This window comes from Mucor velutinosus (assembly GCF_035048745.1).
Source record: "Mucor velutinosus strain NIH1002 chromosome Unknown tig00001544, whole genome shotgun sequence".
NCBI lineage: Eukaryota > Fungi > Mucoromycota > Mucoromycetes > Mucorales > Mucoraceae > Mucor > Mucor velutinosus.
Window position 1 is genome coordinate 2,603,371 of NW_027041908.1, and position 25,871 is coordinate 2,629,241.

The window sequence follows — 25,871 nt, forward strand, 5'->3', positions numbered from 1 at the left end:
ACCTAGCAACAACATTAGAGTTCAGCTTGTCAGCTGTTGCCGAGCCAATAACTGTCTTGGCGGGTTTGTATCTCAAAAGATCATCATTTCCAAGAGAAAATACGTAAATAAACATTTTGCATACACACATGATCTCAAGTATTTATTTAGCTTCATCTTCGAGCATACGGGCTTCTTCCCATAGTGTGTTTCCAGAGCATGCACAGACTAGTTTGGTATTTTCAAATGCACCGGCGCTACGAGCAATAATACCACACAAGATGCCATTGCCACTGTTACCATCGGCAGTTGTGTTCTTCAAGTCATCCTCCTTTTCAGTTATCACAATGCTTCTTCCAATGATATCCCAGACCTTGACACGAGAACTTTCTACAACAAGATCTCCCCAGCCATTTTCATCCACAATAACATTGCCCAGATCGCCAACATGTCCATCATGCACGCCATCGCCATGAGCTACATTGGTAGGGTTGAAATGGTCTCCAGTAGAGCGCCATCCCTCTGAAATATCTCCAGCTTCGTGGATGTGTACACCGTGCTTGCCAGGAGACAGGCCCTGAATGGTTAAATCAATCAGACAGGTATCGTCATCCACTTGGATGAAACGAGCCAAGCCTGATTTGCCTGTGGGTAATGTAGCTGTAGGATCTGTGCCATAACAATCAAAGATGCAGACAGCTGCTCCAGAATGTCCTTGGCCGTCAGGTACGCCTTGTCCACGCACAATGACAGTGCGACCAGTCTCCTTAAGTGCCTTTGAGATGGATGAGGGAGGGGCTAATTTTGTATGTCATTCAGCATGGCATCTATATCAAATGTTGCTTACACTTTGTTTACCTGTTCCCTCTACAACAACTCGCTTTTCAGCAAGGTCAACGTCAAATGAAGTGACGCCTAACAACCACAGCGTCAGTAATGATCAAATGAAGCCTCTCCCTATTTCAGCCTACCTGGTAATTGCTTCATCACCTTTTTAACATCATTTACACATGACTTTTAGTTTGGGAGATGGTTGATTAGTTTTTTTTTTCGCAATGATTCTATCCTCTACACCCTTGGTATTTACCTCGCAATTCATTTCTACTGCAAATTCGGTCTAATTGGAGATGATTGTATTAGCATAGAGGCTTCAGACTGCATTTTGTCAATAGCTGTACTTTGAATAATTTGGCTGACATGTCCGTTTTGTGTTATTGCAAGTTGGGTTTTCAATGAAAGAAAAGCAGTTGGTCGTTTGTCCGTCATTTCCAGGTAATTTTGTTTCGCTGACAAATGCATTCAGTTGTTCAAGCTCCGGATATCTCGCTTCATGATTAGATCAAAATGACTGAAATGTCGGATACAATGCCATTTGGGTAGAGCAGGAACTAAACATTGGCATTTTACCTCGTTATCACTTTGGATAATAGCTTTGAGTGCAGTGAATGATTTCGAGGATATTTCTAACTGTAAAAATCTTGTAATCGTGGCATTTGAGATGTGTTGGATGAAGAATGGCAAGCTCTAATAAATGAATCACAATGCCAATCTGAATATTGCTTGGCCTGTCACAGAATTTGCTTCTACTCCAGTTGGACCATCACCAATGAAGGCAAAGCTATGAGTACATTGCAGTGAGATCTAGTTTGACAGCCATTGCGCAAATGTTGACAATTACCGAATCAGGGGGTAAATGTGACAATAACCACCACTGCCATACATTGCTCATTCATATCGATGAATCCAAACACAACCCAAAAGCCAGCGATCCTCCAATATAGGCTTCATCCATTCGAGACATCACTGATTTCATATAAATTTGATTTAAGCTTATTCAAACTCCAGATAGAGAGTCAAGAGAGGGGCTGCAAAACCATACAATTTTTTCATATTTTCATCTCATACCACACGCACATACACACGCGTTTTACCATGGCAGCCAAGAGACCTTCAGACGCTGAACTCACTCAAAAAGTAACAATCTGGCATCAAACAGTTTGAGATGGAAGAGATGATTTAACCCGCTCATTTGCACATAGTACAATCAATATAAAAACGAACTTCAACAGTTGGCACAAAAGATTGGTGAATTAGAATCAGAAGTGGAAGAGCACAAGTGAGTTTTGGAAGGAGGATTTCGAGAGAGGAAGAAAGGGTATTAATGCAGAGATACAGGCTTGTCATTGACAGTATCTCGCCACTGGAGCCTGAACGCAAATGCTTTCGTATGGTAGGCGGTGTATTGGTTGAAAGAACCATCAAAGAGGTTTTACCTGCTCTGGAGACAAATTACAGTGGTGTAAGTAGGGGCAATAGAGAGGCAAAGGGTTGCAGTTGACTGACTGAAAGCGCCATAGATCCAACAAGTCATTGAACAGTTATTACAGACCTATAAACGCAAAGAGGAGGAATTCATTGAATTCCAAAAGAAGTTTAACATTCAAGTTGTATCCAAACAACAACAATAATAAAGGGGTGCACACTGTATAATACAAGGTCTTTATTCCCGAGATGTGTATCTGTGTGTGTGTGTGTGTTGACAACAGTAGTAGCAATAAGAAACAAACGACCGGGACCATCCTCAAATAGCAATTGCAATGTTTATTGTATTTTGGGCGGTTGGTATGCATTTCTCCAGCACTGATAAAATTGAAATCCTATAGTATGAAACGGCCATGATCTCTATTTTGGCAATGGTACAGTTGAATTTATTCCGTGTGGCTCTCATCAAGAACCCTTTTCATGTGCTAGATCAAGGGCCATCGAAGCTGGAGAATGTCTACATGTTCTCGGATCATAACAAATAATGTAAAATGTATATAAAAAGGCCATCCTGATTTGCAAATCGAGATGATTGCTCACTACCTCTCTTTTCTTCTTTCTCTCTCTTCTCTTATTAAAGAATATGCGTTTCCTTGAATTGCTCGTTGCTATTACTGCTACTGCTGTTGTTGCTGTCAGTGCTGCACCCGTTGCTAACAACGGCATGATGGTTGCTCCCATAGACACCAACAACATGGTGTTTGATCCCAAGACCATGAAGCGTCAATCAGGTAGAAGACAACAGCAAATCAACAAGTATCAAAAGAGACACAAGCCCTGTTGCGGTGGTACCCTTGGCTTGGGATTTGATGCCCAAGCTCGTCTTGATCTTGGTACCAATGGTGCTGCTGCTGTCGATCCTCCCGTTGCTGCTAATGCCAACACCGGTGCTGCTGCTAATGCCAATGCCAATGCTAATGCCAATGCCAATGCTGCTGTTCCTGCTCCTGGAGATACCATCAATGTCCATGTCGAGAACAACCATTCCAACTAAAATGGGGATTTTTGTATGGAATAGGCCCTTTTTTGAATAAACATAATTTATTATTGATCAAGTAGTGGAGCAGTTGCCATCTAGGGACGAGGGTCATATGGTGTGTTTGATCAAATGTCTACCACCACACACTGGTTGGATTAATCCTTTTGTATAATGCATATTAACAAGGGCCTTATTGTACGTATCTGAGGCCAATCAGGAACGGCAGTTAAGTTCAACTCTTATTCATGCAATGTAAAATATGGACCACTTGTAGAAGAGGCCTATTGAAAAATTCTCTAAAGCATAATAGATGGTCTTTTTGGTCCAAAAACTGGCCTGACGCTTCCAAACTCTCGACTTGTTTCGATGCACAAACCATTGATGATATAACTCAAAAAGAGATAGTTCATATCTGTAAGGCTATGAAAACGCACCCTATCGTTACAAGAGCTCACCGTTTAATTTTGTGTATATCCCAATGATAATAAGAGACACAATATGAACAATCTCAAAGCTGCAAGAGACAAAGTACCCAAAATACTTTATGACTAAGATGTACTTGAGCTACAGAGTATTCAAGATGGCAATATGCAATTGATAAATGAGTGGACCAAGTCTTCAAAGGAAGCTGTATTTTACGAGTGGGCTCTCTTTTATAATCACATCGTATTCTCGATTAAATGAAAATCCTAGAAATGTATGAAGAAATTTCAGTTTTCAAATATGTACTACTATCATATCAGTATCCGCCACAAACGGCCAGTAGTTGTGGATCTGATACTTTTTTGATGCTATACGTCTGTATCAATAGAAACAAATAGTATTCGGGCACACAGCATGCTGGGACTACCTTCTAGTATTTACATACATGCAAAACACAGCGAAATTTGAGTGCATTTGAGCCGTAATTTCTCGCGTTAGAAGCCGTTTTAGACTGCCAGAATAACGCCAAGCAATTGCTTTTATTCAGCACTAACTTCCGGACACGTTTGCTCAACTATTTTGAGGCCAAAAATACATAACTAAAAACCAGCTCCAAACCATGAGGGGTACCTCATGGTTTTCATCAAAAATCAAACGATCGCGTTTTTGACCGCAAAAATAAACTTTTATTACGGAACATATTAAATCAGAATGTTTGTATCGATATAAGGCAGCCCCTAGAACTTCATTTGTCACATCTTCATATGCAAAATTTCGACATGTTGGCTCAGATCATGTTTTGGTACTTTGAATAATTGCACAATAAGCTTCTTCAAAAAAGCTATTGCAACTAGTACCATTGGATACGCCTTGAAAAGTACTCCAAGAATGCATTAAGAGTTATGGGATGACCATCCCAATTTTATAGTCGAATCCGACAAAGTATTTCAATCAAGTCGAAAACCTATAGAATTAGCCCAATCTGAAGCGGAAGTCATGCGAGGTTTTAAATATTCTTGCTGGCAATTGCATCATGAAATCAATAGATGCTTGTGAGGCTTATATAAAGAAGATTGCAGATTGAGGGGCTCTTAAGCTCTGATCTTGCTGATATGTTTTAATTTGCCATCATTTCCGACATTTGATCGACTTAATAGCTGCAAATTGCTCAAACAAATGCAAATCCAAATGCAAAATGTAATAATGTCGCCCTGCTCAGAATCGCATTGATACCTCAGATGATTAGACCTTATTCCACTTTCAATTTGGTGATTTTAGGACTATAATAGTGCTGTACATGAAATCAAGCAAAAAGTAGAGCCAATGTTATGTACCTACTGTGAGAAGACCACTATTAAAATATGTCATTCAACTTTTCAGAACACCAATACCACACACAGCAAAGGATTCAAACTGAAGAACGAATCAAAGGTCTCATCGAGCATCAGCGAAAAGATTCGGCTAAATTGATCATATTCACATTTGAGAGCATCAAAATTTTGATTTGACGCCATACTCATCTCTTGCTTGATATTATGCACTAAACACACCCACCTATCATGTTATCCCCCCTTCTCCAGTCTCAAGTGTAAAATACAAGCTTTTCTCACTCGCCTTTCTTTTTCCCCTTTTCTTCTTATCCTGTAAATCATTCGAAGCAATCATGAACCTGGGTGATAAAAGTAACAACGAGATACTGTTTTTGAATTTCAATCAAGATTTCAGTTGTGTATCTATTGGTACTGAGCGAGGCTACAGAATATACAACTGCGATCCTTTTGGAAAGTGCTATTCTAAACGTAAGTGTTAATAGTGAATTCAGTGTACACCTTGGCTGATAAAATAACCATGGTTATAGAGGCTGGTGGCACTGGTATAGTAGAAATGCTCTTTTGCACCTCACTTGTAGCACTTGTTGGTGCTGGTGAACATCCAGCGTTTTCTCCAAGACAGCTGCAAATCATCAACACAAAGGTAGCCATACAAAACCCTCTTGGCACGACATATATGACTAACTGCAATTTGTTTCTATAGAGACAGACAACCATTTGCGAGTTATCATTCCCTACTGCCATTCTTGCGGTCAAAATGAACAGAAGAAGATTGATTGTGGTATTGGAAGAGCAAATCTTTTTGTACGATATAAGCAACATGAAACTGCTCCACACCATTGATACCAACCCCAATCCTCAAGGTAAGTCAGAAATTCGACATATGAAAAATGGTCCATTCAAACTAACGCATCCCGCAGCTATTTGTGCGTTATCTCCCTCCAGCGAAAACTGCTTTATTGCATATCCTGCTCGCTCGTCCATGTCACCATTCTCACCCAGCAGTGGATCATCCAACCCATCCTATGTATCAGGTGATGTAGAGTTATTCGACGCTCTCGGTCCTCAAACCACGAATATTGTGCAAGCACACAAATCAGCCGTGAGCTGTATTTCCATGAATTCAGAGGGAACATTATTAGCTACTGCTAGCGAAAAGGCAAGTTTTTGGCATGTAAAAAGCATTTCACATGCTTATTTTTTCCTTTCCTATTCTAGGGAACGGTGATTCGCATCTTTTCAACTTTGGATGCCACCAAAGTATATCAATTTAGACGTGGTACATCGCATGCCAAAATCTATTCCATGTCTTTCAATCTCGTCAGTTCTCTTTTATGTGTCTCTAGCGATACGGAAACAGTGCACATTTTCAAGTTATCGACCAATGGAAGCCCCACGATGAATGGAAATGGATACGGAAATGTGTACAATGATCAATCGCAACAGCAACACCAGCAGCAGCAGCAAGACAAGGATTCAAGAGGTAGAAGCTCAAGTATGGGGTAAGTCTGCGATACGAGCGGAAGAATCTAGAAAGGTGCTGATTTGATCATTGCTAGTCAAATGTTGAGAAGATCATCTATGCATCTGGGTAGAAATATAGCAGGAAGTGTTGGCTCGTATTTGCCTGATGTATTGACCGAGATTTGGGAGCCTACTCGGGATTTTGCGTCCTTGAAGCTGCCCAGTGCTGGTGTTCGAAGCTTGGTTGCTCTGAGCAGGTATGTTAGTTGTTTGAATGTTGATTTTAGATCATGTTGTTGATGCTGCTGTGTTTGTAGTACAACCCCTCAGGTCATGGTTGTTACTTCGGAAGGATTCTTTTACCAATACAACATTGATTTGGAAAGCGGCGGCGAGTGTGTGCTCTTGAAGCAATACAGGTAATTTTGGATTTATGGCATTTTGGCAAGATGCTAATTGTGGCGTATGTACATAGCTTATTGGAGCCTACAGATGATAGTCTGGGTGTGGAGTAGTAGCTGCGATTATATATTTAATAAACTAGTTTATCTTATACCTCGGATCAAAGTCTTGTGTTGTACATGCAGTATAGGGTCCAATGCGATGTATGCAGTGGCAGATGCTTGCATTTACTAACATGGAAATGATTTCAAGATATCTCAATAGGAAAAGGGTTTATTGTTAGCTTTACAAAGGCGTAAGGTCATCGGATATAATGTGAAAGCTCAGACACTGAAAAAAGCTTGTTGCATATGCTTGTTTCTCTTTTTCCCGTCAAGCTCTTCCTCTTTTGAAGAGATAAAGCCAGACAAAGGGCATAGTTTAGCAAAATGATAACGTGTGCTTACGGTTCATCAGAAAACATTAACTTGAGAGGATACAAAGAGTCGTCTTTTACTGATGAGAGAAAAAAAAAACTGCCAAAAAGATCAAGAGATTTGTGGTAGACAAAATTCATTTGTTTGCAAGCTGAACCTCCAAAACATGTCCCAAATGTTGTTAACAAGCTTTACAACACCTCAACGTGTATCATAATTCAAGATCCACAGCACCAGCCATTCGGAATTGTTACAAAAAATAGGTTCAAAGCGACGTGATAGTTTAATGAAACAGGGTAAAACGTTATTCGTATATAAAATGAGCACCAGGTTTAAAAGATCTATATGCTAGCCCTTGTAAATCAAGTAAGCCATCCCTCGTTCATCGAAGGATATTAGTACAGAAATATTATCAAATCTCAATTCTATCCTTGTTAACCAGAACATCATCACAGACATAAGGAATAGTTAATAGTATAAAAGCATAAATCTCAAAAATCATCTTACATTGTACCAACATGTCAATACATATCTTTTATAAAGCTCATTAGCTGTTATATTTACATTTTTTTCTTATATTCTATATCTGTCATTTGTAAGATTCCATATTATAATCGATTCATTGTATACTCTTTTATGTACATTTCTGTTTTCTTTTGTTTACATGTGAAAAACTCAAGCTGGACAAGAAGTTGCAAGCATTTGGGAGGAAAAAAATTTTCTACATGCACTACATTTTATGAATGAGCAAAAAGAAAGGAAGCGCCGTGGATTGAACACGGGACCTACAGATTTGCAATCTGCCGCTCTACCGCTGAGCTACGCCTCCATTTGATGAATTTGTCAGATGCTAATACTTACAGGTAGTATATGCAATCTGAGATCTAATCGAGATATAAATGGAAGTAGATATAGAGAGTGTGCAGGAAGATGTTATAGCCTTTTAGTTGAATGGATAAAAAAGGTGCTTTATTAATATTAGATTTGAACATTGATTTTATCCAATATAGTTTGTGTAGTGTTGTGCGCTATCCAGGTTAATCGCTGTTTAATGTTCCTGGTAGCTGGCGCTCTAGGTTTAAACCTGCGCTTCTTATTCTTGTTTGTGTTTAGTCTGTCAGTGATATCCTGCAGATCTAAATTACTGTCAGAATACCCTTCAACCCTGACAAATTGATACGTGTGTATCTTTCTCTTGGTTACTTGGCTCTATCTCGATTTCCTAAAAAAGGCAATATACCGTATATGGGAAAGGCGCAAGGTGGTGGATTCAAGGTATAATTCTCTAACTTATCTACTATGTCTTACTTGAAGGGTTACTACTCGTTGGTATGGTGTTCAGGTGCATTGACACACTCATATAATTGTTGTAAAACTGTATGTTATCTCTTGATGGTGCGTTGATACTGTAATGAAATAGCCATCCAAACGCAACTTAATTGAAAACCAAAGTTCATCAAATAGCACTCATTCAAATTCATGCTATTTGGATCTATTAATGAAAGCGCTCAAATGTACATCAAAAAACCATTTAAAAATACTAAAGTAAAGATGCATGCTTATATCGCACATCGTGTGAATGAATTGTTGTAAATCTGAAAGTACGTGAGAATGGATATAAGTTTATTTTCGTAAAATCAGATGAAGAGGAGAGGGAAAAGTGAATATCTACTGCTATTTATATGTATGATTTATGGATTGCTTACACACCCGTCTAGAATGGCGTTCTCATGCTAAGTTTTAGTGTCAATCCTCATCACTTATGCTAAATGGTAATTATTTCAGATATAGATGATCAGTCTAAATATCTTTAGTTGCTCTTGGCAACGTTAATTACTTACATTCCTTATCTGCTATCTTTTGACATATAGAGAATAGTTTACTGAAACTTAGCTTATGTGAATATCATGGTTATCGTTTGCAAGTTGATACAGCTTATTTACATATGCTCCATATGTGCATAGTTTATTACTGAATTCAATCTACGACATTATGATTCAGGAACAGTTAGATGTGTGAATACAACATGAATCACTCCTGATCACAGTGTACTCAATCACACCCATGATGGTCGTAATAAGTGATGGTATCTTTATCCAAATAGAATCAAATCAATAACAACACTACGGCCCAACTGGTGTTCTCACAGAACATGGATGTGCTCATGAGAACATCAGTTGGGCCGTAGTGGCAAGCATATTCAAATATGACAACTATGCCCTGCTGCCATAGTTGCACAATATCCCAGATAAAGGATGATTCCATACTTCAATAACAAACATCACACCTTAAACTGTCAAGGTTACATTAAATTATGCTACGACGATAGCTCACCCAAGCCCATCAAGGTTACTCAAATCGACCCTTATGGCCAGTGCTCTTGCATTGATTACCACTTTAAATCAAACATCAACAACATTTGCCAGATATCGCAATAGCAGAACCTATTGCTCTCTATCATCACTAATCCTACAAGCTAGTTGCAAATGTATAAATACTCTTCTTTTTTTTACTCGATTCCAGGATCTTCAGTTCATTTTATACAAAAAATAAAATACAGTTGATTTCTATTGTATTTTACTATTGCTTTATTTTTTTTGTGAAATCTATTTAAACCTGATTTCACTGCACTATCGAATAAGCTATCGCTTGAAGCTCTGGTATAACTCTATCATGAAATATCGACAATCTTGTCCTGACCAAAAAATCGTTGCCAGATTTCTTCCTTGCCATCGCAGGCAGATTTTGAAGAAAAATCCATGATTTTGCACGATACCCTTTTTTGGCCATATCTCGACAAGTACTCACCGGATTCGCACAAGACAAAAACAATTCGATAGCTCTACGTTAAATTTATCATGATGTTAGGGTTCTGTGTACCAGATGTACGTCCCTTCCTCCGTACATTCGCTCAAGACTATATATTTTATTAGTTGTTGCAAGCAGGCACTTTCCGACCAAACTCTGAATTTACTGATTTATCAGAAATAAGTTATTTATAAGAAAAAGTATGAAATTAATCAGGTAAAGAATATCGTTTATTACATTGGAAATATAAGAGTATATATACTGCAGTGAAATCAGGTTTAATAGATTTCACAAAGAAAATAAAGCAATAGTAAAATACAATGAAGATTAACTGTATCTTATCTGTGTATAAAATGAACTGAAGATTCTGGAATCGAGTAAAAAAAAAGAAGAGTATTTATACATTTGCAACTAGCTTGTAGAATTAGTGATGATAGAGAGCAATAGGTGCTACTATTGCGATACCTGGCAAATGTTGTTGATGTTTGATTTAAAGTGGTAATCAATACAAGAGCGCTGTGATGAATTCGTAATAATAAGTCGATGATAATAATCAGTTGTCAACTGTATCTAAAACGAAAGCAAAAAGCTTCTTTATTACAGGGCATCTAGCTTGCTTAAATATCGTAGATCCCTGGTCAATGACTACTACGTTAAGATGGTATATAAATAGCAGGCCACTGGGGCCTTATGGATTGTTGGTATAGCTTGTTGAGAGGCCACCTAAGTCGATATGTTTCATGTAGTGTAGGCGGATCTCGATATCTTGACATTAGGGAGATTGAATGTATTGTAGTTCCTGAGGCACCTGTGCACACACAATTGACTGGACTTGTAAACATAGATGTGATGTGATACGATAAACATCATCTATGCTACTACACTGTAAAAGGTGGCTTGAGGAGAAAGTGAATGTAGCCTAAGATGCATGCTTGTATGCAACACACTGGCCATAAGAGTCGATCTGAGTAACCTTGACGGGCTTGGGTGAGCTATCGTCGTAGCATAATTTAATGTAACCTTGACAGTTTAAGGTGTGATGTTTGTTATTGAGGTGTGGAACTCTTTATCTGGGATATTGTGCAACTATAGCAGCAGGGCATAGTTGTCATATTTGAATATGCTTATTATTGATTTGATTTTATTTGGATAAAGATGCCATCACCTATTACGACCATCATGGGTGTGATTGAGTACACTGTGATCAGGAGTGATTCATTCACACGATGAGCGAGATAAGCGTGCATCTTTACTTTAGTATGTTTAAATGGTTTTTTGATGTACATTTGAGCGCTTTATTAACAGATTCAAATAGCATAAATTTGAATGAGTGCTATTTGATGAATTTTGGTTTTCAATCAAGTTGCGTTTGGGTGGCTATTTCATTACAATATTATTTGGTTTGTATCTTTTATCTGGCAGCAGTCTGGTAGCTGCCAGTGATTCCATTATTTTGTATATTATTGATGGGTTATTTAGTTGTTGATTTGATGGATCAAGAACAATATTTCAATATATGGTTTGTAAATCATGCGTAAAGAATAGCTCTTTATTGTTTGTATCTTTTTTAGGTTTATTTATGTTACAATATATTACAATATCCTTGACATTTACTTTAGTATCTGTCATCTCTTATTTTTAGAGTATTTTACCCTTACTATCATCATGTTAATACTATTATTATCTCTGCTTATCTGTTGATGGTAGTATGGCTTGATTGAGATGACATTTATTTTGGGTCTTTTATATAATTGGAATCTAGTCTAGTTCATTTCAGGATTTACCGTAGCGAAACAAAGGCGTAAAACCATAGTGTTCTAGCAGCATATTCGGGTTCTCATTCCTATCATTAGCAAGCTTACGAACAGCATAACGCATCAAAATTTGCATGAACTAGCCTTACCAAAATCAAAATTTCTCCTATTCGAATTAGAAACTGCGCAGGCTTCAGAACCGCCCTTCCAGAAGATTTCAGCTACCAAGAATGTGATTCATACCATGTAAATAAAAGCTATAAAGCAAAAATACAACCAAATTAAACAGCTTTCATGCGTTAATATCTTGACATGTTGACCTTTCTGCGCCGCCGGAATGGCGCCAAACAATTATACTCGCGTAGTAGTAACATCCTGAGACCTTTGCTCAACTTTTGGGACCAAGAAAAACATGGCCAAAAATCGATCAAAAACCATGGGGAGTACCCCTCATGGTTTTTATCGAAAATCAAACGATCGCATTTTTGACCTTGATAATAAAGACTTTTACTATGGCATATATCAAATCAAAATGTTTCTCTCGATCTAAAGAAACTTCAGAAACTACCTTTATGTGGTCTTCATATGCAAACTTTCGACATTTTGGCCAAAACCTTATTTCATATTTTCTAGAACTGCTCAATAAGTTCATTCAAAATATCTATTTTATTTGGTACCATTGGAAGTGCCTTGAAAATTACTCCAAGAATGTGTTAGGAAGCATCGGATGATTATCACAGTTTTTATAGTCGAATCTTAAAAAAATACATCAATCGAGTCGAAAATGAACGAGATTTGGTCAATGTTGAGCGAAAAAAAAAAAACTGAGTTTAAATCGATTTTGGCGGCGAGCGGCACTGCTGCTGGCTGGCCCAAATACCGTTCTGATGATTATTATGATGATGACAATGATGATTACGATACTAAACAAATGAAATCATCAAGTTGAAAGAACAATAGCTTAGCCCGAGTACTTTCTTTTTAGCTCAACATATATTAAATGAAATACGAATAGGATTACTTTGGACATCTCTGATCAAGATCAACTTACTGCATCAGTAATGATACCATGCCCTCACAACCACCCACATTTCAAGCTATCAATCTTGAGGGCACTTTCATCCAAGTAGCACTCAAACCCGTTCCTTTCGCACAACAAAAAATAATTAGCAATACTAATCAGCATTTATTGAATCAAACAGTTTGATTTCAGGCCGCTTTGATGAGCATTATTTGAACCAGAGTTCATCTTCAATGAAGCTGATTTTCGTCTTCCTTGTTCCCAAGCTGCTTGTGATTCCAATCCAATCTTCATATGATAAGCGACATACGCATGTGCCTAAAAAATCAATAGAATTACTATCAACTATCCAAAACCTTTACTGGGCGACCTTACTCTTGTCCAGGCTTCTGCTACTTCTGGCAAGAATTCTTTTCCCAATCTCGTTTTTAACGCTGACAGCACTGCTGGTCCTACCAATGCCAGGTATCTCGGCTCCACATCAAAAAAATAGTGCCTTGCTCCAAGCTCTCGAAGTTTATATAGCAATTGCTCTGGATCCCCTTCTTCGTCATCCTCTGCTTTTGCATTATTGGTAGTAACACTAGATACCAGCTCCTCAAACGTTGTTGCATTGATTTCTTTTCGTTTTCTTGCATTAATCTCTCGAATCGTTGGCATCTTTTCCAATTTCGCAGTGCTCATGCCACATCCATCACTGACCGAAGATGCTGACTTGAGCTTTTTTGAGCCAGTGACGTTGGGCGATCTCGCTATATAGGACACCATGCCAGCTAACGCTCTAGCTTGCTGAAATATGTTTGTAAATAAAAGTTTCAATGAAGGATCTAATTTGAATAGAGCGTCGTAAAATGCCAAGCCGAACGCATGTGTTGCAGATACGGCCGGATCATCTGTATCGAGATGAATTTCGGATACGCGTTCCCAGGTGTATCTGACGATATCAATTTGTGCTTGTGTAGGTGGTGTCTCATTCGGATAGATGCGAGACGCAATCGGTGATGAGGACGGTGAGCTAGTCAATGACTGCACAGCATTTCTGGTATTCGGTACAGACATTGATCCAGTTGCAATTGAAGCATCAAGACTACAGGAGGAAGTTGTGTGAGGACAAGCTGTAGAAGGTGCTGAAGAAGAGTCGTCAGGTGTCATTTAAAGAAATGCAAAAAAAAATCAGAAACACTGATGCAAAAAAAAAGGCTTGCTATAATTTTAATCAAGACGTAACTTGTCTCCTTAATTCCCTGCCCCGTAGCCCCACATTTTCCTATTTTACACGCCCATACACTAAATAAATGTTGTTGAATGCCTTGAATTCGCCACTTTTTAGCTCTTCCTTTAGCTTTTTCGTATTTGCTTGATAAGTTGCATTGGTGATTTGCATCTTTTCCACCAGGAATGGCCTTGCTGATTCAAAGAAGGCGTCGAAATTCTGTTCCCACAAATGTCCGATATCAAGGCCCCAGGATCCAACTGGAACAGACACGTATTTCACTGTGATATCTTCAAGACCCAAGTCTGATACGAGTCTTTCTAAATAACATGCAATTCTAGGTTCGTAGCCACATTGGTCTCGTAGAACATTGTGAACTAATGGCTCAGTGAGATTCAATTCGCCACCTGACAAAAGACACTTACTTTGATCCCGCCATAATTCACCCTCTGGACCCAATTGCTGTGGATACATGTCTGGCTCAATTAATTGGATATAACCACCTGATTTTGTTACTCTCTTGATCTCTGCCAGAATAAGAGGCCAATTATCCATCTTGTAGGAAATTGCTGACGTGAATTGTTGAACATAATCAAATGTGCCAGACTTGAAAGGGAGAGGTGCTTCTGTTACATTGTGACATGTGAAATTGAAATTGCCACTCATGGGCTGATCAGCTGGCAAAAGGCTACAAATGTCGACAGCTTCGAATTTGGACTTTGTAAAGTCTTCCGCCATATCAATGATGGGATGTCCAATCTGAGAGAATAGAGTCATTATCTATATTCTGTAATACAACGTTGCACACAATTACCCATAGGCCTGGCCCGCATCTAAAAGAATATAAAATGTCACAATGAGTTGCCTTGCTTTGTTCAAATGTACCTTTGATACTTACCCGACGTCCAATACTTTAATACCCTCGAATAGCCTCTTTTTTATCGATGGTGGTGTTATATGTCGACTAAGAACATCTGCTCGTAAGGCATCTTTGAGCAGATCTCATTCGATTTGTATGACTCACCTTTCAAAAGCCCACCTGAGAATGTAGAGTTGAACTCTTTGTCTGTCTAATTCTGTTTGATCATTTGGGAGTGGATAAAGAACGTTCTGTATACGTTATTAGTCAATCGCCATGGCTCTCTTTACTGTTCATTATCCACTACCTGAGAGCTGGTGAATCGTCTGCCTTTTGTCCATCGAAACAGTTGTGGGCTTGACGCTGAATGGTCAATGAAGATTTGATTAATGTCGTTGGATGCATTGTAAAATTGATTAGGTATAAGTGTATTAATGTGATGATTTGATATTGTGGCAGGTACTCGATTCTCCTCCTCGTGGACTCGTGGTGGTGCAGCTGTAACAGCGGCTGGCAATGATTCAACTTTTTTCTTGTGTGTGTGCCTTCGTTTCAGTGGCTGCAGATGCTTTGGCACCTTCTTATCGGCTGTACAGATCATTGGTTCTTGCTGCGTGTAATTGGCTTTAATTGAGGAAGAACTGGCATTCCCCATTTGCTCATATACATAGTCTGCTCTGATGATGGAGAGAGAAAAAGAAAAGAAGAAAAGAGAAGAGAAAAAAAAGATTTATTTATATTTATAATATATTTGCAATGTGTAACCTACCTATCATGTGTTTTACTAGTGTTTTATTTATCGCATCTCAATTAAAATGGATAGTACGATATGTCATGAAACCGCCTCTTCTTCTATCGATTCAAGGTGCTTGGCTCTTGTCCCATCTAGCGTCGATGACCATGTATGCTGTGTGCAGACAACGCTTTGTCATATTTCTGTTTATAGTTTAGAGGATCAATCGCATGTAACCTAAATACAATAGCTTTCTTCCTACGCACAGATCAAACCCTGTTATTAGGCCACTATCCACGTTGTTCAATCCACAGGAGCCATGCTTAATAAGGGTCAAGGTAAGCAGGCCCATTGGTCATAGTATCTGTATGGTTTGTCCTGTGCAATCATACTGACAAAATGAATGTGCCATCATTGATATAGGAAATCGATCATAAATACACATGGGGCAAACCTAATTCAGATTATTGAAGCACGCATTGTCAGAAAGGACAGTATTTGCTGTAACAAATTGAATTCAGTGATCGCTTTGGTTGTAGGCTGCCATGAAGAGCTCTGTTTATCGCTGTGAATCCATCTTGTTCATTTTGGAAGTCTATTGATATCTACCCCCTCCGTTGCATCAAAGCATTACGCCCTGATTTGCTCAATGGCCTCTGTATTTGATTTAACATGACAGGATTTCTTGAGCATGGCCAAGAGCAACTTGTCACCAAATGCCATGATCATTGGCAACATTGTGCAAATTTACATATCATTGGATCATGTAGTAGTAAGCTATATAGTAGACCAAACAAAAACCAACCATCAGTAAAATGAGCGAGGTCTATTTTCAACAAAATCGATATGATCATACCAAACAAATGGATTTAAAATCATGCAAATTCAATTAAATCCATGACGAGGCAAATTCCTTTACAGTTCAATTGGAACTAAAGCAAATATATTGACTGGAGAGTTGAAATCTCCACATTTATGAATGAAATCAAGGGCACAAGCATAAAGAAGCTAGTTGTATTAGCACTATTGCATCATTATCATACACTAAAGTTGCAGGAGTCGTATACTACAAGGAAATGGCAACATTATAGTCCGTTTAATCCAGCCATATCCATACTCATTCGTCGCTGACTTCATGCCAGACCTTCAGGCCTTCCTGCCAGTGCAAATTTGACATCTGGTTGTCATGGCAACAAATTACTATCAAAGAAAATGGCCTACAGCATATCTTGCTGCTTGTATGCTTTGCAATCATGTTGAAATGATGGGTTTATCCAACAAAAATGTAACACAAACGATGTCATGCACGCCTATGATTGGTTTGTAACGAGTGAATCGTGACTTTTTGCCCTAAATTTTTGGTGAGCAGCTGGTACAAGCACAAGCAAGAGATGGTGTTTATGAACAACCTGCAACAGAGAGATAGCCTTTTTTTTCCTCTTTATTTTATTTTTCCCTTTTCCCCTCATCTTGAATACGCAATCGAAAAAAAACCAACCGCTGAAAAATGAACCCCGAGTAGTAAGTAGCAAGGAAACAGCAAACAAATACAGTGTTGACTAAATGTATCCACATGTGAAATAGCGATTATTTGTTTAAGCTTTTGCTTATTGGCGATTCTGGAGTTGGAAAGTCTTGTCTTTTGCTCCGTTTTGCTGACGATACCTACACCGAGAGCTATATCTCCACTATTGGTGTTGATTTCGTGAGTATTTTGTTTGTTTGTGTGCTTCTTGGACACTTGGTTTAATTGTGTATCTGATCTATAGAAAATCAGAACCATTGAATTGGAAGGTAAAACTGTAAAGCTCCAAATTGTAAGTGTGTGACATACAATGATAAGAGGACATGACGCTAATACGCAGCTGATAGTGGGATACTGCTGGTCAAGAGCGTTTCCGCACAATCACCTCATCTTATTACAGAGGAGCACATGGTATCATTGTTGTCTACGACGTTACTGATGAAGATTCTTTCAACAATGTGAAGCAATGGTTGCAAGAAATCGACAGATATGCAGCTGAAGGAGTCAACAAATTATTGGTCGGTAACAAGAGCGATTTGGTTGATAAAAAGGTGGTTGATACTGAGCAAGCAAAGGAGTTTGCTGAATCACTCAAGATACCCCTTTTGGAGACCTCTGCCAAGGATGCCACCAATGTTGAACAAGCTTTCTTGACCATGGCCAAGCAAATCAAGGATAGAATGGGCTCCACTATGCAACAAACTCAAGCCAAGGCCACTGTCAAGGTCGGCCAAGGCGCTTCTCTCGAGCCCAAGCAATCTGGCGGATGTTGTTAAGTCTGTTTTCATCTTTCTTCTTGCTTTTCTTAAACTTTTTTAATAAACAAATACACATATAAATTTACCATTCCGTATAACATGACAGTGCACAGACAGCGGTAGGTTTTTATTTGCTACATGCTTGTATTTTTTCATTGTTTAGCAGGTATAACAAATATAAGCTTTCGGCGTCAAGATGAAAATACAACAAAAGCTTGCAACCTGCTGCTTTCCTGTTCTTCTCCTTTTTGTTTCTCTAGTATCCAACATTTGCAATGCAAAGTATGTGTGCCATAAACATGGCAGTTTGATGCAGCGTCTAACAGTGCCATAGATATTAACTCGCAAGAGAATTACTACAAGCAGCAAGCTGACCCACCCAGTTGGGCAACCTCAAGAGAGCCGAGCATCAATCACATTGACATTGATGACAAACTCAAGCCAGAAGCCGCTGCCAATGCTACTGCTAATGCCAATGCTCCATCTCCTGCTCCAACTACCTTGTGGGGTCGATTCACTGCCAGCAAAGCCCGAGTCGCATTGCTTGTAACGTCCATTACCTTGCTCGTCTTGGCTGCCATTGTCATTCCATTGGTCATCTTTGGCATCAGCGCTAAAGATGAGCATCAACAGCAAAAGGACTCTCATAACAATCCAAACAGCAATCCTCATCTCATTACGCCTGGTTCGCCCGACTACAAAGATCCCTTTGACGACTCTGTTCAAGCCCATAATTTCACGCCTCCCCTCAACAAGCCTTTCCGCTACAACGCTGAAGACCGTATCCGTGGCATCAATTTGGGTGGGTGGCTTGTGCTGGAGCCTTTTATCACGCCCAAGCTGTTTGAGCAATTTGGGCCAAATCAAACTGTCATTGACGAATGGAGCTTATGTGAACGTCTGGGACCCGAGGAAGCCAAGCGACAATTGCAACATCATTACGAAACGTTCATTACGGAAGCCGATTTCAAGAGAATAGCCGAAATGGGGTTCAATCATGTTCGCATTCCTACTGGACATTGGGCAGTTCAAGTCTTAGCTGATGAGCCTTTTGTTCCCTTCATCTCCTGGCAGTATCTCCTACAGGGCATTCAATGGGCCAGGAAGTACGGGCTCCGTGTGATGGTGGAACTACACACTGCTCCTGGATCGCAAAATGGCTGGAATCACTCTGGTAAATCGGGCATGGTCGGCTTCTTGAACGGTACCCAGGGCGAGTCCAATGCAGACAGAACACTTCAAATTGCAACTGAAATGATTCGATTCTTTGACAAACCCGAGTGGGCCAACGTGGTGCCTTTGTTTGGTGTTCTCAATGAGCCCGCCATGATGAAAATTCCTGCTGCCAAGGTCAAGAGCTGGTACCAGACAAGCTATAATGCCATCCGCAAGCTGCTCGGTCCTGGTCGTGGCCCTCTATTGACCTACCACGATGGCTTCTCCCCCCTCAGCACCTGGAATGGGTTCTTTGGAAAGCAATATGAGCGTGTGGTTCTGGAGACACATTTGTACATGATCTTTAACAATGGTCTTGTATCCATGCCGAGAAACCAGCAGTCTGAATTCCCTTGCACTGCCTGGAAAAAGGACATTGGCGAGGCAACGATTCATGTGGGCCCTACCATGGTGGGTGAGTTCTCTATAGCTACAAACGATTGTGCCAAGTACTTGAATGGTGTTGGATTGGGCGCACGCTATGACGGTACGCTGGAGCAAGAAGGAGCACCCACAGCGCCCGTTTGTCCCACTTGTTCCTGTGAAGGTGTGGATGACTGGACAAAGTTTACGCCTGAATACAAACAGTTCTTGCTGCAATTCATGGAGAAGCAGATGGACGCCTACGAAGCGGGAGTAGGGTGGTTTTACTGGACATACAAGACAGAAGACCACGTTAATCCTCACTGGGATTACTTGCTCGCTTGGGAACAGGGTTATGCTCCAAAGAACGTCAATTTACGCAGCAACTCATGTGCACCCGTCAAAAAGCAATTAGAATAGTGCCACTCTCTTATTTATTCATCGTTTAATAAACTTGTTTTTCCTTTCACTAGCAATGTTTCCTTGACAGATTTATAAGACTCTTCTGCATCAATCTCTTGTTCTTGCCAGTGCTGCTTGATTCTGTGACGATGTTGCTGCTGCTTGGATATCTTGTGTGCTTGCTGAATAGCAGAGGTTATAATGTCGCCTGTGGTTGTTAATAGTTTACCCATTACCACTCGCAGGACGTGGTTGTACCAAAACGACACCAATGGTACTGACTGAATTAGGCCTTCCAATGTCCAGCTATCCTCTTGTCTGTAGATCTTTAATAGCCCACTATCACATTCTGTTTCACGGAAATACAGTGTCGTGATGGCTGGTACTTGCAATTGCACGAAACTGGGAAACACTCTGGGCGTCAAGTTATGAATGAGATGAATTACTGCTGTATGTCCATCAAAAACGATGTTTGTTATAGTGGGTTCTTTTCGATTCATGGCTTGCCATACTGTATACATGTATTGAATATTGTCTACACCGTCCGTGCTCATGGCCGGTGATACCAGGGTGGCGTCTCGAAAAAAGTAGTACTCCAAGATTCGCTTCCTTTTGACGGTGTTATACGAAAACAGGTCTTGAATGATATCTATGGGTTAATGGGTGTCATGTTACATATACATATATGCTCTCATATGTGTCCGCGTGTTTATATATACTTCTTATCAAATTATAGGACGATAACTCATTGCAATGGTCAGAATCAGACATAGTAAAAGGGGAATGTATGCAGAATTTTGCAAGAAAGAGAGGGACTAAAGAAAGCCTATGAAATGTATTCCAGTGAACCCCATGATTAATTGGTATGTTACACATGGTAATCTTTTGATTCAACCTAGAATAAGACAGTGAGAGTTTTGGTTAAGCCCTCTGAAGAATGATCACGACAGGCTTAATCAAGGTATCATCATAAGATTCGCTCCAATGCTGGAAAATCAGTCTTCGATCCTAATTTGAACTGTAGTATAAAATGAGTCAGCAAGTTAAAGTGTTCATCAAGAACAATCATTCAGGGCCAATTTTGCAATCAAATACTTGGGCACAGTAGCTTCTGAGATCGTTTTGCTATTGTTATACATTCTATGTTGACTGTGGTAGGGCATCAAATAGCTCAATCTAGAGGAAATACAGCTAGATGTGTACTGTGATTCGCTACATTGTACATTGGAGACCTTTTAGTGTCAGTATAACTGGTGCTTATTGATCCACCACGTATGCTAGAGTCATTTGCTGGCCTGGAATGGCTTAATGTAAGCAAGAAGCTATAATATGACAATGCAAAGATGCTTGTTGAATCAAAGGTTGCTCAAGAAGAATATTTCTAGCACATTGGACACAATCTCTCTTACTAAGCTGCCATCTTTGTCAGGTATGCGATTGTTGCGTAATGAGCAGAAAACTGGACAGCGGGTATTTCCTTGCAAGTGCATGTAATGAAATCAGTGATCTGCAGCCATGTAGTTTTCGTTATCAATGTTATCTTTCAGAGCACGTGGTGTTGCTCCGCTAGTGCTTACAATGTTTCATTGGACTATGTTCCCAGATCATTTCACTGACAATAGACTTACTAATGATGAGCCAGACTGCTGCTATCGTTTGGAAAGCTGTCAAAAGTATAGAGCAAGCATCTTGAAAACGCTTTTGTTCATATGTATTGAAGGATATCAGATGTAAAATGAATTGCTGGGTGATCTTTTAATAGAACTCGGCATTCAAATGCCCAGAACTAAGTATTTCCAATAGCAGATCAAAAATTTGACATTGGCTTATAGCTGTCCATGGCGACATGTTTATTATCTAATTTCCTAGCAAGTAAATGAATCATACGCATTTTGCGCATTTTATTCCCTGACTTGACCAAGTAGGCGCTTCTTTAGATTAATTTTTTCTGTTGGTGATACCAATCTCAAGAGGGAAAATCAAGATGTACTTTGGAGTCACATCTGAATCCATTAGGGTATTGTATAATGGTATTCTCGGGGGACTCGGGATCTTAATCAAATGGATTCAGCATATAAATAGACCAAGCATCTGGCTGCTCTTGAGAAATCTTCGTTCTCTTTTTCATCCCTCACAATCCACATGGCTGACAAGAATATCAAGGATGTCATATCTGATTATGACAATGAATCTGTAGCTACAAGACAAGCTATACATCGGGGCGGGCGCAAGTCCATCTACATGGCTGGTGTAATTGCTGCTGGTGGCGGTTTTGTGGTTGGTTTCGATACAGGCGCTGTCTCGGGTACAATGGTCTTGCAGCCATTCAAGGACAAGTTTCTCAATGTCGATGCTACCTATCGCTCTGCTCTTTTGGTGGCCATGATGCTTCTGACAGCCACTATTGGTGGTTTGGCTTCAGGCAATGTTTGCGGTAAATAGTTGCATCTTACAATGACCTTTATCTGGTGTTTGCTAAACATTCGCCTTTAGATTACATTGGCCGTAAAAACACAATCCTTCTCGGTACCGGTGTGTTTGGCATTGGGGCTCTTTTTGAGACCATTGGCTATAACTTTGGTTTGCTCATGGCGGGTCGTCTCTTTGTGGGTCTTGGTGAAGGTTTCCTGACAAATGCCATCCCACTCTACCACACTGAAATTGCTCCTCCCGATATCCGTGGCCGATTGATCACCTTATTCAGTGCCATGTCGTCTGTGGGCACAATTGTGGGCTATTTTGTCAATTTTGGCACTTCCTACCTCAGCAATGACTGGGCATGGCGAACTCCCTTCTTGGTTCAATTGATTGTGTGTGTCTTTCTGTTCTCTGCTTACTTCTTGCCTTATTCTCCTCGCTGGCTTATTGACAAGGGTCGCAAAGAAGAGGCATTGCTGGTGCTTGCCAAGCTCCATGAATCTACTGTGGAAGATCCCGAAGTGCGCAACGAATATCAATGCATTTGTGAAGAAATCGAAGTGGAACGCTCCTTTGGTAACCGTACCTATGTCGAATGCTTCCGTGGCACAAATCTGAAACGCACTCTGTTTGCTCTGTTCACTGGTAATGGTGCTGCTTTCACGGGCACTTACTCCATCACGTATTATGCGCCTTCCATCTTCCAGCAAGCTGGCGTAGGAAGCACTTCCATCTCTTTGGCTACCAGTGGTGCTAGCAACATTCTGGTTTTGGTTGTCACCTTGCTGACAGTCTTGTTCATTGATCGTTTGGGTCGTCGTGGTATCTTTGCGTCTGGTGCTCTCATCATGGGTCTTTCCATGTACATTGTGGGTGGTTTGTTCCAAGGCTACAATATCATTGACGAAGAGGGCAGTGTTGGCCTCTCCAACAAGCATGCTCAAGCCTGTGTCATTGCCTTTGTCTTCATTTTCCAAGCTGCTTATGCTTATAGTTGGGGTCCTGTTGCCTACATTTATCCTGCTGAAATCTCCAATATGCGTACGCGTGCCAAGGTCATTGCGCTTGCCTACGGGTTGAACTGGGCCATTGGTATCTTTATGACATTTGTGATGCCCATCTTTATGGATAATACCATCTATGGCGGCTACTACTTTTTCGCGGCATGCTGTAGTGTGCTCTTCATCGGCAGTTTCTGGCTTCCAGAGACCAAAGGAAAGACGCTGGAAGAGATTGATCGCATTTTCAATCCTCTTTGATCTGTTGAACGGGTATATCATGTCACTATGGATACAAATCATACTAACACAGACTACATTTCTATAATAAATATTCATCATAGTTGCCTCTGCCTCCGCCTCTGGATCTCCTCACCTTGGTGTTTCTGGCTGGCGTCTCATAGATATCTCTTGGCCTCTCTCTCTCTCTCTCTCTCTCGGATCTTGTGCTCTGGTGGGGATCTATGCGTTGGATTGGCAATTCGTTTTCTTTCAATTGTACTTAAAGGACAATCGAGGGGTGCTTGACCTTACGGTCGGCTGAGATTACACCCTTAAGAGCGGACCATGTTAATGCATGCGACGGCCACGAGTTCCCATTTGTACAATCTGCCTTTTTTTTTTTTTTTTCTTTTATGCCACCAACCCTTTTTTTTTTTTTTTTTTTTTTTTTTTTTTTTCCCCTTTATGTGTTGATCTTTCATTTTATAGATATCCAGGTAATGTATCGCCCGTTTATACATCCATTTTGCGCCTGTTTGCTTGCTTGCTCTTCCCCTTTTGCATCTGGTTGGTGGTCTCTCTTTACACTGCACTTATTTTCGTTTATTGACATTTGGGCTTGTTCTTATCTCGTACTCTTATATATATCTCTCGGTGGGATTCTTGGGGAGGTTTTTTCAGTTGTTGATAGTGTGAGTGTGGTGAATGAGTGTGTGGGGTTTCTTCATCAATAAACATTGACTATATCGTCATGACCAAATTTCGCATTCTTCACATTTGACATTAAAATGATTTTTTATTACTATTCATCACTAGAGCTGTCATAGGCTCATCTACAATTGAATAAAGCCTTGATCCTTACCCAACCATTCGCCAGCATATTGGAGCAACTGGCCTTGTCTTGCGTGTTTGTTTCATGTAGACAGGGTTGCTGCCTTGAGGAACACTCTTTGAATGGCTGGTGGTTCTTTTTCAAATGGGCTTCTCCTGTGCCCTGGTGTTGCTGTTGCTGTGCTTGGTTGTGTAATGGAGGCGGTGGAGGCATGAGACGCTTGCGAGATGCTGGCTTTTTTCTTTTGACACTCTGCCAGCCTTTGCCGTCGTTCAACAGGCTCCAATCATACAAGTCATCCTCTTCTTCCCCCAAATCTTGAAGTACGTCTTTGAATAGCTTTTTAAGCCATGCGTAGTCTGGCGTCTCATCAAATCCTAATTTGCGAGAGTACTGCAAGTACTTGACAAATTGATCTGTGCCCATTGCTTTTGGTAAATCATCATCTGCCTGCGTATAAACACCCACATATACTCACTAGGATATCCTTCACACAATGATCGAATGCTGGTTGTTTGCTTCTTTTCTCCAATCTTTTCATATTTTTGCTTGTTTGTTTGCGCCTTCATGCCTTGCCACGGTAAAGATCCTCTCAAAAAGTAGAGAAATACATGGCCCAATGCCTCCAAATCATCACGGCGCGATTGCTCTATAGATAGAAATGGAGATCAGAGGCACTAATGTGACACAAACAATGCAAAAAATACCATACCTCTGCCTAGATGGGTGTTGATGCTCATGTATCTAGCAGTGCCTGATAAGCTCTTTCTCTCTCTATAGGGTATATGCTGCTTTGTCACTTTATCGCGATAGAATTTTGCCATGCCAAAATCCACCACGAATATGTCGTTTTCCTGTGCTGAGCCTAGTCTCCCGATCAAGAAGTTGTCTGGCTTTATATCACGATAAATCATGTCTCGTTCATGGACGCTCTGTATTCTTGAAATCATTTGAATTGCTAGCATGGCAACAGTTTTCACGCTGAATATTCTGCCGCATAAATCAAACAGGTCCTCCAAGCTTGGTCCCAGCAGATCAATCACCAGAATGTTGTGTAAGCCTTCTTGGCCAAAGTAATATGCTTTGGGGATTCCAACTATACAACAGTAAGCTAAACAGTAGCACTGTCTTTTGGTTACCTACATGTGCCTGCCATAATCTGATATGTGCGGTATTCGTCTCGGAGCTGTGGAGCGTCGCTCTTTCTCGGTTCAAATTTTATGGCTACTTGCTCATTGTTCAATAGATTGGTGCCTAATTTTAAGCCATGTAAATCAGAAAAAGTATATGCTAGTAATGATCGAATGCTTGCCTTGATAGATGATGCCAAAACTGCCCTCGCCAATCTTTTTACCTACTTTGAAATGAGCGCCTACAATGCTGTTTGATGTCCGTGATGGTGAATGAACAGACATAATGGTGATGATGAAATGG

General features: G+C 40.1%; 11 protein-coding genes and 1 non-coding gene across 12 annotated transcripts; 6 read left to right on the forward strand and 6 right to left on the reverse strand.

Moving 5' to 3' along the window:
* Positions 1 to 142: 142 nt before the first annotated feature.
* Positions 143 to 1,178, reverse strand: HGT20_13 (Bifunctional purine biosynthesis protein PurH; the record flags this gene model as incomplete). The annotated part of the gene is made up of 5 exons (XM_064825420.1): positions 143 to 777; positions 838 to 894; positions 951 to 993; positions 1,067 to 1,096; positions 1,158 to 1,178. 5 exons carry the CDS (start codon positions 1,176 to 1,178, stop codon positions 143 to 145), a joined length of 786 nt encoding a protein of 261 aa, XP_064680797.1.
* A 733-nt stretch (positions 1,179 to 1,911) lies between these two features.
* ATC70_006141 (uncharacterized protein) lies at positions 1,912 to 2,447 on the forward strand (the record flags this gene model as incomplete). The annotated part of the gene is made up of 4 exons (XM_064825421.1): positions 1,912 to 1,953; positions 2,019 to 2,095; positions 2,155 to 2,278; positions 2,337 to 2,447. 4 exons carry the CDS (start codon positions 1,912 to 1,914, stop codon positions 2,445 to 2,447), a joined length of 354 nt encoding a protein of 117 aa, XP_064680798.1.
* Positions 2,448 to 2,884: 437 nt separating this feature from the next.
* Positions 2,885 to 3,295, forward strand: ATC70_006142 (uncharacterized protein; the record flags this gene model as incomplete). The annotated part of the gene is made up of 1 exon (XM_064825422.1): positions 2,885 to 3,295. One exon carries the CDS (start codon positions 2,885 to 2,887, stop codon positions 3,293 to 3,295), a length of 411 nt encoding a protein of 136 aa, XP_064680799.1.
* A 2,071-nt stretch (positions 3,296 to 5,366) lies between these two features.
* ATC70_006143 (uncharacterized protein) lies at positions 5,367 to 7,013 on the forward strand (the record flags this gene model as incomplete). The annotated part of the gene is made up of 8 exons (XM_064825423.1): positions 5,367 to 5,502; positions 5,562 to 5,677; positions 5,738 to 5,897; positions 5,955 to 6,193; positions 6,253 to 6,536; positions 6,594 to 6,755; positions 6,816 to 6,917; positions 6,974 to 7,013. 8 exons carry the CDS (start codon positions 5,367 to 5,369, stop codon positions 7,011 to 7,013), a joined length of 1,239 nt encoding a protein of 412 aa, XP_064680800.1.
* Positions 7,014 to 8,073: 1,060 nt separating this feature from the next.
* On the reverse strand, positions 8,074 to 8,145 carry ATC70_006144. Its single transcript has one exon. It is a non-coding gene; the product is annotated as a tRNA-Cys (tRNA).
* A 4,919-nt stretch (positions 8,146 to 13,064) lies between these two features.
* ATC70_006145 (uncharacterized protein) lies at positions 13,065 to 14,051 on the reverse strand (the record flags this gene model as incomplete). Its single annotated transcript, XM_064825424.1, has 2 exons — positions 13,065 to 13,217; positions 13,275 to 14,051. The coding sequence occupies 2 exons, from the start codon at positions 14,049 to 14,051 to the stop codon at positions 13,065 to 13,067; spliced, it is 930 nt and encodes a 309-aa protein (XP_064680801.1).
* Positions 14,052 to 14,166: 115 nt separating this feature from the next.
* Positions 14,167 to 15,572, reverse strand: ATC70_006146 (uncharacterized protein; the record flags this gene model as incomplete). Its single annotated transcript, XM_064825425.1, has 6 exons — positions 14,167 to 14,489; positions 14,538 to 14,871; positions 14,927 to 14,945; positions 15,011 to 15,076; positions 15,137 to 15,222; positions 15,279 to 15,572. The coding sequence occupies 6 exons, from the start codon at positions 15,570 to 15,572 to the stop codon at positions 14,167 to 14,169; spliced, it is 1,122 nt and encodes a 373-aa protein (XP_064680802.1).
* A 1,639-nt stretch (positions 15,573 to 17,211) lies between these two features.
* ATC70_006147 (uncharacterized protein) lies at positions 17,212 to 18,005 on the forward strand (the record flags this gene model as incomplete). The annotated part of the gene is made up of 4 exons (XM_064825426.1): positions 17,212 to 17,225; positions 17,289 to 17,409; positions 17,474 to 17,521; positions 17,577 to 18,005. The coding sequence occupies 4 exons, from the start codon at positions 17,212 to 17,214 to the stop codon at positions 18,003 to 18,005; spliced, it is 612 nt and encodes a 203-aa protein (XP_064680803.1).
* A 257-nt stretch (positions 18,006 to 18,262) lies between these two features.
* On the forward strand, positions 18,263 to 19,985 carry ATC70_006148 (putative NRPS-like protein biosynthetic cluster; the record flags this gene model as incomplete). The annotated part of the gene is made up of 2 exons (XM_064825427.1): positions 18,263 to 18,269; positions 18,322 to 19,985. 2 exons carry the CDS (start codon positions 18,263 to 18,265, stop codon positions 19,983 to 19,985), a joined length of 1,671 nt encoding a protein of 556 aa, XP_064680804.1.
* Positions 19,986 to 19,999: 14 nt separating this feature from the next.
* ATC70_006149 (uncharacterized protein) lies at positions 20,000 to 20,738 on the reverse strand (the record flags this gene model as incomplete). Its single annotated transcript, XM_064825428.1, has 2 exons — positions 20,000 to 20,616; positions 20,687 to 20,738. The coding sequence occupies 2 exons, from the start codon at positions 20,736 to 20,738 to the stop codon at positions 20,000 to 20,002; spliced, it is 669 nt and encodes a 222-aa protein (XP_064680805.1).
* Positions 20,739 to 22,109: 1,371 nt separating this feature from the next.
* On the forward strand, positions 22,110 to 23,644 carry ATC70_006150 (uncharacterized protein; the record flags this gene model as incomplete). The annotated part of the gene is made up of 2 exons (XM_064825429.1): positions 22,110 to 22,401; positions 22,461 to 23,644. 2 exons carry the CDS (start codon positions 22,110 to 22,112, stop codon positions 23,642 to 23,644), a joined length of 1,476 nt encoding a protein of 491 aa, XP_064680806.1.
* A 790-nt stretch (positions 23,645 to 24,434) lies between these two features.
* ATC70_006151 (uncharacterized protein) lies at positions 24,435 to 25,852 on the reverse strand (the record flags this gene model as incomplete). Its single annotated transcript, XM_064825430.1, has 5 exons — positions 24,435 to 24,853; positions 24,916 to 25,086; positions 25,150 to 25,533; positions 25,581 to 25,691; positions 25,750 to 25,852. 5 exons carry the CDS (start codon positions 25,850 to 25,852, stop codon positions 24,435 to 24,437), a joined length of 1,188 nt encoding a protein of 395 aa, XP_064680807.1.
* Between the last annotated feature and the right edge of the window lie 19 nt (positions 25,853 to 25,871).